Raw genomic sequence first — 13,668 nt, 5'->3', positions numbered from 1 at the left:
AAAATATTGTGGCAGAAGTGTCAAACCTTAAAAAAGGAAGTCACATTGAGCACTGGAAAATTATTAATAATAATTAACTAATAAAAATAGTGCACATTTAATTTTCCCCACCACCAAATTTCCTTGTCCCGCCCCACCGTTCTACTTTTTCATGCCACCCGGCTGGAAAAAAAATTCTGGGGAGAGCACTGTTCCAGATATACAATTGATGAAATCAAAAGGTAATCTCACTTACTGTATAGTGTGCTTCAAAAAATGCCAGAACTTGAGGGAATTGTGTTTTCTTTCTGTGCCATTTGTCTGAAATGACAATGAGACTGACTTTGGAATAAAGAAGAAATGGAGGTCTTTTATTCTTTTCAGTGTCATTGCCATCTTAGCCAACAGTAAGGGAAACAAAAACATTCCCACAAGAGGTAACATTTTCTTAAGCACCCTGTTGTATTCATATTGTATCGTGGCCCTTCTAGACTTGAACATTTCACCTCTGAAGGCAACCATACTAAAAGAAATAACTTCATCTCTTGAGCTGTTGTTCCCAGAGCACCTCTGGCTCAACAGGAAGCAGGAGAAGTGCTTCTTCTGTTATAGTATTTAAAACATATCTTCCATATGCCTTCTGTACATAACCTTTACATCTCAAATACCAGAAACAATCTTTAAATCTTAAAACATAAATCCCTAATGTATAGTCAGTCAAACTAATAAGTCTAATGAAGGTGTAATATTTAACCCTCGTCTTTCCTGGCAAATTGTAGTAGAGAGGCGTCTTTAAAATTTCCCCGTGTTTTGCCAATGCAACATAGTAAGTGAAAGTTAAAATACACGGGACTCATGGTGATCAAATTGCCTCTTGCCATGAAAAAAGAAAATGGAAGATGGAGTGTATGTTAATGGGAGAGGGTCAGAGCAAAAATGCTTTACCTTGAAACTGAGTGATAAAAACGCACATTATCTAATTGGTTTGAATTGTAATGTGATTGTGCTTTTGTGATGAAAGTAATTTGAGAAAGCAATATATGAAATTATACTTAATGGTTGTAATATAATAAAAAATACCACTAGATTATATTAAAATAGTTTTCCGTTTTGTGCGCGTTATTCAGCCTTGACCACTCCCCTACAAACCACTCGTCCAATCATTACTCTTACTGCACACATCTTCTCTATATACCATCCTGTGACACTATCAGTGCTAACTCACTCTTCAACGCAGTTGATTATAACGGCAACGCAGAAAAGTAAATTATCTATTCAAGAACGAGGAATTTTAGATAACGATAGAAAAAGACCAGAAAGAGCTGATAATGAACATCGAAAAATGAACAAAAAAGAGCTGCATATAATAAAAATCAAGAACAAACAGAATCCATCCATCCATCCATGTTCCAACCCGCTGAATCCAAACACAGGGTCACGGGGGTCTGCTGGAGCCAATCCCAGCCAACACAGGGCACAAGGCAGGAACCAATCCTGGGCAGGGCTCCAACCCACCACAGGACACACACACACACACACCCACCCACCCACACACTAGGGCCAATTCAGAACCACCAATCCACCTAACTTGCATGTGGGAGGAAACCGGGCCACCCGGAGCAAACCCACACAGACACGAGGAGAACATGCAAACTCCACGCAGGGAACAAACAGAATCGTCCAATTAATGAAAAAGAGGAAAAAAGCAATGTTTATTGAATATAAGTTACAGGATAAAGTAATTATTAATATTGTTTTTGATGAGGCGTTAACATAATTAAATGTTTACTTTTTTATTTTTGATTATGATTTATTACATTTTGCCTTTTTACTTCTATGTTTTACCATGTTTTATTATGCATTGGCATTTTTATTTACGATTTATTATGGTTTACTTTTTTACTTTTACTTTTTATTACATTGTATTTTGCATTGGCATTTACAATAGACAGTTGTAGTGAAATATTCAAGTAACTGATTTTCTATTAATAATAAACTATCACCAACTCGTCTTTCTTCAGCACCCTGCATACTCTTCTATGTATCATCTCTTTAAATACAATCGATATCTCTAACAGAGGAGCGCCTGACCCCCTTTCAAGCGGTTCAGCCCAGTGCCTGTTCCCGCGGGCTGGCGAGTGAGTGTACTGTACTTAGAAAACACTTTTAGAAACTCTTCTTGTAAAAAAAATCTTGTACTTCCCAGATACCAGGTAGAGCTGGGTGGTATACCAGTGCTGAAAAAGTACTGAAAAAAATTGTATAAAACAGTACAGTACCAGCATTTTGAGAATTTTATCATCAGAAGTATACAACAGTTTTGAAAGACCTCGTGCTCAGGTCTACATTCTTACCCTCTCCGATGCCCTGTAGAACAGACCCTCCCCGGCCCCTTCTGACGCTCTATAACAGTGCTCCTTAAATTATGATTTGCAAACATCTGTGATGGGTGGCCATATGACTGTACACTAAAATTACAAAAGTTCTTTGAAGGGTGAAGTCTGTACCAAGTGATATCCCTGCTGCTATTTGTCACACTTTAATTGCGGCAAGTATGTGAAAACATGTCATTGACGCATTACAGGGAGAGCTTTCATTCCTGTGGCACAAAAATATATCTTTCTCAACTCCCATCTCACAACCTGTTAAACAGTCAGTCGGAGAAGACTGACAGCAAATATGCGTATAAGAAAGGGACAGAGAAGAGGAACTGTCAACTGTCAGATGAGCTGGTGAGGTGATGAGACTGTGGCAATAGATTGAAATGTCAAAATGAAAATAACAGGTGTAGGACAAGGATGTGACAATTTTCAAGGTTAATAGGATGGGAGTATATACCGGTGCCTCTAATGGTTTTATTCTTATTTATCAGCCTCATAATGGCTTCTTTCATCAGCACAGCTCTTGTCCTCATGTTGGCAACTACAGACTCCTAAGGGTAGAAGAAAGTTGTGGCATCTTATGAACCAATGAATTCCACCTGTGGAATCACAAACACCATGACACCATTTGTCCTAAACATTATAGTGCCATTATAGAAATGGAGGGAAATGTCATTTCTACATGCCGTGACCAAAACGTATGCAAATCCCCTGAACTGAAAGTCTGCATCGTCATGTCTGAATTATTTGATTTGTAATTTTAAACCACAGAGCAGAGATGTAAATCGAGGAAAAATGTGTCTTTGTCTGAAACATGATGGAGGGCACTGTATATATTGCTCTGCCAATATCGTACTCAAAATATGGTTTCAGTGGCAATGATTAAACTCATCCGTGGTTGACTGCGTGTTCGCTGTTATGGTAGACGCTGAATCCAAATCTGAAACAGAGGTGCAAAAAACATTTTGTATTAAATCTAATGTGTCTTGGCAAGAAAGAATTCCTTCTCATCACATTTTATGAAAGTGGTCTGATAATTAACTGGCACTGTGAAAGATATGTTTGTCAGAATACTGAGAACTGTAAAAGCACCAGAAAATATACAAGGGTTGAGATAAGCAGTAAAATATTCAGCAAGATGTCAGTTAGTAGACTTAAACATTTCAATCTGGACTGGAAAATGTCTAACCAACCACTTGTTTAAAATATAATTTGTGCTTAATATTTTTGGAATAACCTAGCTGTTTTTTGTTTGTTTTTAATTGAATTGTTAAATGGTATATTAAACTATTTGTGAAATCATTTAGAAAAAAGTATTAATGTTGCATAGGCTTGCAAGGGATAACTGTACTGTTATATAATACAAGGTTAATAAACTACATTTTGAAATACCTCATTCCTTACCCAGCCTCATGTGTAAAGTGACTAAGTTAAGTACCTTTCATATTATCCTTTCTAAATCTTACAGTATGATGTACTTGAGGAATCGATCATTCCCTGCTTTGAATGTAATTGTTTTAGGTTCAAACCACCAGGTGCTACTGGTGTGGAGTGTCCATGTTCTCCCTGTGTGTACTTGTGATTACTCCGGGTGTTCCAGTGTCCTCCCATAGTTCAAATATGTGCAGATTAGTTGGACTGGCAACAGTAAACTGGCCCTTGTGTGCCTTTATGTGTGTCTGTGTTTATTCACCCTGTGATGGACTGGCACCCCCTTCAGGGGTTGTTCCTGTATTGTGCTGAGATAGGAACAAGCGTAGCCCACAACCCTTCTCAGAATAAGCAGGCTTGGATGAATGGAGTAATACATTGGTTTCCTAATTTTCTCCTTTAGTACTATTCATGTGAGAAATACTCTTGAAATGAAAAAAAAATGTTCCCTATGTACTTTCTCGTATACAATGTATTGGGAAAGCATAGTAATCATCCAAAAATTCAATTCTGAGATTTTGATGAATCTCGACATTTTAGACCTCCGAAAATTCACTTTTTTGGAATTATGTCTGTGTGTGTTTGGGCTGGGCGGTATGACCAAAATTCTATATCACAGTATTTTCCAAAATTATACCGGTTTCACAGTATTCAACGGTATTGTTTTCCCCATACATGAGTGGATGTTAACCACATTTTCCACTGCAATTACTGCAGTAGCCTTGCTAAGAATAACCTATTCCACTGTCATGACAATTGTACATTGTACAAAAAAACATTTTAATGTGCACACAAGTATCATTACAGGGTTGCATGGCCCCATAAAGTGATAGTTTTCAAGGGAGTGGCACCAGTGAAGAGAAGGAATCACACTGCATGACAGTTGCAGTCAAATTTAGAACCTTTTTATTGAACAAAATAAACTTAAACTATAATTTTGACAACAAATTTTCAACCATCCAAAGCAGCATTTAGACTTAATATCCAGAGGTGCTTGTCAAAAGTTGTATTGCACTGAACATGTCTTAGAATAGGAATAAATAGTAAATATTTTTTGTAAACCAACTGCACTTTCTATTAATGTTATCAATCTCTGTCCACTGACACGTTAGCTATCTGGATTGTATTGGCGTTGGTTATCTCAATCCACCGCTTGCTTTTTTTTGTTGTACTGTAGGTAGTACCTCCAGCAAACGCGTCTACAAGTGACGTGTGACTCGAGTGTCCTCTAGCTTTTTCAATTTTACCTGAGGATGTGGAGGGTGCCAATCTTAGTTCCATACATTCGTGGTACTCCAAAGCATGTTTGCGGATAAGGTGGTGCAGCAAATTGCTCGTGTTGCCGCTCCGGCGACAACTTTACCTCCACGGCATTTGCAATAAATAATTGTTTGGTCCACATCTGACCTTTTAAAACCAAAATCTCCAGACAACAGACGCAGCTCCTTTTTTCGGCAAAAGTTCTTCTGTGTTCATCATGTTCAACTTTATCGTCTGCTACAGCTTCAGTTTCATAATGTTCTCTGTCCATTTTCACCGCTCAATACCTCCACGAACACATGTACTCCGTTGCTTGCGTGTTTAGCAGTGTAGCAGTGAAAAAGTCAAAAAACAGTTTCTCGCTGCGCCACGTTCCAAACGTTGTTTAGGCTATTTAAACCGGTATTGTGGTATAAGAAAAATTCATATTATAACAAAAATAAAAAACGGTTTTCGGTATGAAACGGTATATCTCCCAGCACTAGTGTGTGTGTATGCGTGTGCATATGTAAACACAATAACTTCAGTGCGCTTTCACTTCGGTCAGCCAAATTTTGCATACAAGTATTAGGTACAAACCATAGATTTCTATCAACTTTTGGGCTATTTCCGCTAACCGGAAGTGGTATTTCACCTTTAATTCATGCAGCTGCAGATTACGATTTATTCAACTTTACTTTTATAATAATTGTCCAATATATTATTAATTTGATTTGACTTGTTATTGATGGTTCTTAATGTGCATAATATAAAAATATAATCATTGTTTTGTGATTTACTCCTCCATCCCCATATCTGTGTATACGAGAAAGTTTAGGGGAGACCATTCACGATTTTTTATTATATGGCCATTGTTAGTTATCATTTTATGACTCCATTGTCATTATAACAATAATTCTCTTTTTGGGTCCCAGTACAGTACTGATTTTTATATTTGGGTCCTCAGGTTTAAAAGTTTTAAATCCCCTGCTTTAGACAATTCAAAGGGGAACCACTGCTTGCAGCAGGACAGTCAGGCGTACTGTAGACTCAGTGTGGGACAATCCCCCTAAACCACCATCTCCCTTTCAATGCACTTTACACTTTGTGATGGACAAACCACCGTGCCCTGCCCCTTCTTGAATGACATCGAACATCTCTGGATAGACCTGAAAACAGCTGCCTACAGACGGTCTCCGTCCAAACTTGAGAGGATCTGCAGAGAAGAATGGCAGAAAATCTCCCAATCCAGGTGTGTGGAGCTCGTCACGGCAGACCCAGAAAGACTCCAGGGTGGAATCGCTGCCAATGGGGCTTTAACAAAATAATGAATAAGGCATCTGAAAACTTGTGTCAAGGTTATAGCTCAGTTTTTTGTTATTTTAATAAATGTGCAAAAAAATCTAAAATTTTGTTTTTACTTAGTCATTCTATGATATTGAGTGTTGCTTGATGAGGCAAAAAGTAATGATTTTAGCACAAGGCTGCAACATAGCAAAATTAAAAGGGTCTGAATACCTTATGAAGGCACTATAGATACGATCTTAAGAAAAACTTGCTGCGATATATACGAGTCTGTTATACTCAAAGAATACCAGGTCAGAAGCAGTAAAAACTATGTATTTGGAACCAACCTCTATGTGCAAGTTGTAAACATAAAAGGCCACACAACAAGACGCCCTGGCCCAGGAGCTACAGTGAAAAGCTGAGTTTGCAGAAGTTTCAAGTACGTACGCTAAGTCGTGGCTAAATAAGACCTGACCATAACGCCTTCTCTCCCACTTGTTTTGGCTAACAGGCTGTTAACTGTAAATATGAAGGCCATAATAGTGGGGATTTGGGACACTCTGTTCAAGTCCATGTCATGTAATAAAGAGTCTGAAACTGAGAATCGTGTCACCCCCATGGCAAAACAGAGCACTAGTCTACAAGGCACACTTATCTCTACACCCATCATTGCTCATCCCATATTCTTTAAAATACAGAATTTTGAATGCAAAAACTAAATAGTAGGCTATTTTAAAATAAAAAAAAAACACATTCACTGATTTTACAGGCCTGAAAAAGTAAATATAGTAATTGATAAGTTTGCTAAGATAAAGATGTCAATGAGGAAAGAAAGCATAAGCATGGTTTTGAAAAAAAAAATCCATTCAATAGACTGTATGTCTGCTATTAAGGTTGGCACCCAAATAGCAAAAGCAGAGACATAACTAAAATAAAAACTCTCTTTTTAGTGATGTTAATGAAAAACTTGCTTTTTACTCAAAACAAACCAGTTAATTTGTGGAAGAGCACCATTGTTGACAAGTCTATTCGAGTCCGCATTCAACTAAATTATTCTACTTCTATTAAATTATTTACATATAAAACATAGAATGCACATATACTGAATATCTCTGTACCTGGTTATTAAGAAAAGATTCTGCTTGTTTCACATCGCGAAGGAAAAGATGAAAGATGTGTGACTGCACAAGAACCTCTCGACGACTTTCCCAAGCATCCAAAAGTTTGTTCCAGCCAACATCTAACTTTTGTAGCCATTGCTGAAGGGAGATGTACGGTAATTCTGTTTCCTCCAATGTCAACAGCTTATTGACATCCTGGATGCGATTATAGTCCTCCTCATACCGACCAATTTCTTCCTTCAGAGTGGCATGTTGATTGATAAGCAATTCAGCTTCCTCCAGGTTACTTGGTAGGACTTCTGAAGCCACAGCAGTCTGGGTTTGGACCAGCCAGGTCAAGAAGTTGTCCAGGTCTTGAATGAATTGTTGAAGCCTTCGAGCCACTGTAAGTGAATCCTCGCAGCCTTGCAACATCCTCTTAAGCTCTTCCCATTCAACTCCAATGTCCTCAAACTGCACCAGGATTTCAAGAGCTTGATTTGGATGTGCAGTAACCAGTTCTTCTGCCTCCTGCTGGAGCAAGATCAGCTTGGGTTCTAAAACAGTCAAAGCACCTTCCATCGTAGACAGCTTTCGCTGAAGTGCTAGAACACCTCCCAGGTCACTGCCAGTGTACTGTATGGTTTCAATAGCTTTACGTTTCTCTTGGATCTGAGACTTAATCTCAGTACACTCCAGCAAGTAATTTTGGATACGCAAGACAGAGTTAAGATGATCTTTCTTTTGTTCTACCAGTTCCACAATACGATTCCACCTGCAGAATAAAACAATTTTGTAATGCAAGGAAGTGATGATCACAACAAATTGAAAATGTTAAAATTAGAATATGTTTAAAAAGATGTCTATACATAGAACAAATGGAAACCTTAATATAATTTCATCGTGCCTCCATCTTTCCTTCTTTACGGACCTGCACATTTTGTATTAGCAATTTCAGTAGTGTAGGGCAATTCACTAACAATTTGTTCTTATACTATATTTAGTGCATTAAACAAATCGATTTGCCAACACAAACAAACAGATTCAGCAGAGCTCAACAGTCTTTTATTTTACAGCTAGATTTTTAAGGAGCACGTGCAAGTACCACCGGTCTGATTCATGATTCTTGTTCACTTCACTTACGATTTTTTCAGTTTCCAATCGAATCATCTGTCACTTGTGATTGGCTCATTCATCATACAAGTACAACACATTAAAAACACATTTCTATTAGAATATGTACACTCTGTTTTGTGCAACTGACATTTAAATTGACTCAAAAGACACATATCTTTTGTAATTTGGGGATAAACAGTAGTACATATGGGAAAACCCAAAACCTCCCCCTGGACGCTAGATGGCAGCCTCCCTGGGTATGCTGTGGTGCCTCGGACTCCCGCAGGGCTTCATGGGAGTTGGAGTTTGGTGCAGCCCTGTTGGGTTCTGCAGGCGCCGCCAGGGGGTGCTGCAGCGGGAAACGCTGGGCCCTCGTGGGTAGTATTTTTGCCACACCCGGAAGTGCAGCCGGGACTCGGCCATCAAGCACCTGGAGCACTTCTGGGTGCCTACTAAAAGTTTACAGTGGTCTCCACTTGGGCGCTTGAGTTAGGAGGAGTAGGACGAGGTTGCCTGGGAAGAGTGTGTGCTTTACTTTAGTATTTGGTGTGCTTTGGGACTGTGTTAGGGCTGAGGGACACGGGGAAGGCATGGACCTGAGGTGAAGAAAAAATAAATCTTTTGTTGAGTTTAACATGCCTCCGTTGTGAGTCTGTGTCGGGTCGGGTGCATATATAGCTCCTTTTACAATATAAACACCCATGTGAACATGAAGCAATAATACAAGGCTATGCTGTGAGACAATATCTCAAACACATTAAATAGCCTTGTTATATTAATAAATAATTACATTTTTGAAGTTGAAGAATAAGGGAAAATGGATACAGTTCTGAAGGTGGATAAAATTTAAATAATTCAATCCATGCTTCAAATACGCCAAACAAATGACCACTGAAAGCAGAGAAAAATAAAATCTTACACTGCACTGACTCACATATTATGCCTAAAGCAATGCTAAAGACAAATGTGTCAGAAATGCACTGAATCAGAGAAACCAGGACACAAGTGATTCACACGCTACTTATAAATCTCATTTCTACCCATTCATTTCCTGAATCTTCAAAATGTCTTTTGTAAGTTGAAATAGTACTACTTTACTACAATAAATGAAGCTGTTTGATAGCATTCAGTTGGTGACCTCGCAATATAGCAAGTGCCACGATCTAATTCAATAAGCTCCATAAAGTATACTTAAAACATACAATGGATGAAGGATTAAAAGCGGTTGTTTATTAATTGTTTATACGATTGAAAATAATACCATGCTTTTAGCTTGTATGACCAGCATTATAGACAATGCACCATCATTTTCTGAGCCTTTTACTGAGTGTCTTTGAGCTGGAGCCAATTATAAAATTAATTATAAGGCAGAGACAAACCCTGAATGGCACAATGTTCATTAAAAGGCACACCGGTTTTCATTTTTATCAGGTTACATAACTGGGAGAAATGTAGTGTTCTTGGAGAAAGCCGGGGGACTTTGTGAACACTCAGCAGAAATGAAGATAGTTGTGACTGGTCGGGGGGTAGTCTCATGGAGCCAAACGTGATTCTCAAACAAGCTGTTAAAACATTTGCAGAGAATAGTAGCAAAATACGCCCCTGCAAAGGCAACACCTTCCTAAAACATCTACCCTTGATTCCTCCAGTCCGTACACTTTAAAGCTTTCGGATTTCAGGGAGACAGCAAAAGAAACTAAGCCAAAGACCTGAGGCTGTGAGAAAATAAAAAGCTAAACCAGCTAACATCCATTCAGGATCTCAGTAGAACAAGATAACTGAAGCTTAATGATTAATTTGCACATTGTAATAAGCATGGCGACAGAAGAGACAGACATACTCACACATCCACACATGTATTTGAGATCTACCAATAACACTTTAGGCGTTATCATGGTGTTGAGACCACCCTCCTTAAAGTATTCAATGACATCTCTATTATTACTGACTCAGGCCCTTGTCCTCCTGGACCTGTCCGCTGCCTTTGACACTATTGACCATGAGATATTGCTGATGCGACATGAACATCTTGTTGGGCTTAAAGGGGCTGCTCTTAACTGGTTCAGGTCATAATTAACTGACAGACACTTTTCAGTTACTTTAAATTCCTCTTTTTTGTCTACTGCTCCTCTTACATATGGTGTTCCTCAGGGATCCATTTTGGGTACTATTTTATTCTCTATATACCTTCATCCTATTGGAGCTATTTTTAGGAAATGTAACATATCTTTTCACTGATATGCTGATGATACAATATATACAATAAATCAACTGCACAACTGTCTTTCTGAAATAAGATCCTGGATGGCTAATAATTTTGTTGATCTGAATCAAAATAAAACAGAGGTGCTTATAGTGGGTCCATCAGCTAAAGCCCAAATTGGTCTTGGACTTCTCGGCTCTTTCTCTGTCTTTTGCAAACCTCAAGTCTCCAATCTTGCTGTTATCTTTGACAGTAACCTCTCTTTTTAGAAACAGATTAATTCTGTAGTCAAGAGTTGCTTTTTCCAGCTTCGTCTATCAGGTAAGATCAAGCCTTTTTTTTTATCTTCTAGGGATCTTGAGAAAGCTGCTCATGCTTTTATTTTTTCTCGTCTCGATTACTGCAACTCGCTGTATTCTGGGATTAACAAATCCCTGATACGCAGGTTACAGTTGGTCCAGAATGCTGCTGCTTGCTTTCTGGTTGGGGCAAGAAAGTCTGATTCTGTTTCTCCAATATTAGCTTCTTTACACTGGTTGCCTGCCAGTTTTCGAATTGATTTTAAAATCTTGTTGCTAGTTTTTAAATCTTTATAAGGGCTCGCTCCTGCTTGTTTATCTGAATTGTGTGCTTTACACCAGCCATCCAGAGTGCTTAGATCTTCTGGTCAGTTGTCTCTTGATGTCCCTCGTACCGAGTGTAAAACTAAGGGGGACAGAAAGGGCTTTTACAGCTGCTGCCCCTCGCCTGTGGAACTCTTTACCTCATCACATAATGGAGTCGTCTACAATTGAACTGTTCAAAAAACGATTAAAGACTCACTTCTATTCACTTGCATTCCGTGACCTTCAGTAATACTGATGGTTTTCTCATTGTGATTATATAACATTACTTCTATTTATTATGTATTTTATTTATGTTCTTATATTTTATTTGTATTTATGTTATTTGTTTGTTTCCTTTTATTCTATTATTGCAAAGCACTTTGACCACAGCATTCCTATGTTGTTTTAAATGTGTTATATAAATAAATTGACATTGACATGTAGACTACTGCTGCTACTTCGCTCCAAGCATCTGAGATGAGCTTCTGTCTCCTATGATATCTTTAATTCACTTTGTCTATTGCATCACTATCTGAGTGACATAACAACAGCAGAGTGTAGATAAACATTCTGGTCTATGGAAATACAACGTGTTAAAATGCTGTAGCTCTATTCTAGCATGGCATGTTTGCATGGAGTTAGATTACTGCCAAAAGTCTGCGTGCTGCACCACACCTTTTGTAAGCACAAGTTATGTTTTGAGCACATTTTGTAAGTGCAAGTTACATTTTTTGCATATTTTGTACACACAAGTTATGTCTTCATTACATTTGGTAAGCGCAGGTTACATTATGACCATGAGTGTTTTGCGGTCACATGATTTTTGGCGCCATTGCTGCCTAGTGCCATCACTATACCATAGTATGCTGGGCAAGTAACATCACTTCAAGAGAAGTCCAACAAACCAAAAAGCTGATTAAGAAGGCAAGCTTAGATACAGGATGCACTCTTGACCCGTTGGAGGATAAAGCGGAGAGAATAAAAACAAAACAGCAATACTGCACATCCTCTCTCTGACAGACTAGCACTGAGGACATTATGGGAAAAAATTATTTAACAGAAGTGTGTCAGTAAAAGCTACTGAGGCGCCTTCATACCTACGGCAATACATTTTTATAATGCCTCACTCTGAATACTTTCCTATCACTAACCTAGTCAGAAGTTTTTTCTTCTTTTTTTGTATGTCTTGTATGTATATGTGGGGGGTCATTGTCGACATTTGTGATAACACTTTACACAATACAATTTACTTTAAAAGTTGGGACAATAAAGTACAATCTATCTATCTATCTATCTATTATATAGTGCCTTACACATCTATCTATCTATCTATCTACCTACCTATCGTGACAAAGGCGCTATATCAACACCCAACCCGGCACAGACAGACATGGGAGGCACACTTATAAAACAAATAAATGTTTTATTTTTCTTTGCCTGGGGGCAACGCCTTCCCCGTTGCCACTGGCACAACACAGTCCCACAAACACAGCACAAAAACACAGTTTTTTTTTCCTTCTTTATCTCCTCCACACCTCTCCAGCAAGCTTTGTCTCCCTTTTCCCCGACTCTGGCTCCCTGGCTGCTGGCTTCTTTTATAGCCCACCCAGAAGTGCTCCAGGTGTCTGACGACCCATCCCTGGATGCACCTCTGGATGTGGTGAAAGAACCACCCACATGGGCTCAGGAACCACTGCATCGCCCCATGGTGGAGGCCACGGACCGCAACAGGCATGAGTTCCAAAATCCCAACCCAAGGGGGCTGCCATCTAGCATTATGGGGGAGGTAATGTCATGACCAGGCTTGCTCCCCAGGTCCATACAATGAAGAGTCATCTCAGCCGGACAAGATCCCCATCTGTGACACTATTTATCTATCATATAGTACTTTTCCTATCTATCTATCTATCTATCTATCTATTATATAGTGCCTTTTCTATCTATCTATTATATAGTGCTTTTCCTATCTATCTATCGTGCCATTTCTATCTATCTATTTATTATATAGTGCCTTTTCTGTCTATCTATTATATAGTGCTTTTCCTATCTATCTATCGTGCCATTTCTATCTATCTATTTATTATATAGTGCCTTTTCTGTCTATCTATTATATAGTGCTTTTCCTATCTATCTATCTATCTATCACAAAACCACATCTGTATTTTCTTCACCTATGATAAGTAACACAGGTCTCGATGCAGCCAATCAAACTATAACCATCATGACTAGAAGCTGGTGTCAGGTTCTTATAGTGTGTGATACTAAGCTATTTCTAGGAGTGCAACTTGTATAGGACTGGGGAAAAGCTCAGCTAGGGCCAGAGAAGG

General features: G+C 38.7%; 1 protein-coding gene across 1 annotated transcript in view; it reads right to left on the bottom strand.

Moving 5' to 3' along the window:
- Positions 1–13,668, bottom strand: part of LOC120538737 (spectrin beta chain, non-erythrocytic 4-like) — a 461,881-nt gene that overhangs the window by 280,677 nt on the left and 167,536 nt on the right. Inside the window, exon 18 of the mRNA XM_039768162.1 lies at positions 7,436–8,192. Coding sequence (XP_039624096.1) covers positions 7,436–8,192 — 757 coding nt within the window. The remainder of the gene's footprint in view (positions 1–7,435; positions 8,193–13,668) is intronic.

The sequence above is a fragment of the Polypterus senegalus genome, chromosome 11 (assembly GCF_016835505.1).
Source record: "Polypterus senegalus isolate Bchr_013 chromosome 11, ASM1683550v1, whole genome shotgun sequence".
Taxonomy (NCBI): Eukaryota; Metazoa; Chordata; class Cladistia; order Polypteriformes; family Polypteridae; genus Polypterus; species Polypterus senegalus.
Note: the sequence above shows the minus strand (reverse complement) of the source record. Positions and strands in the feature narration are given on the sequence as shown.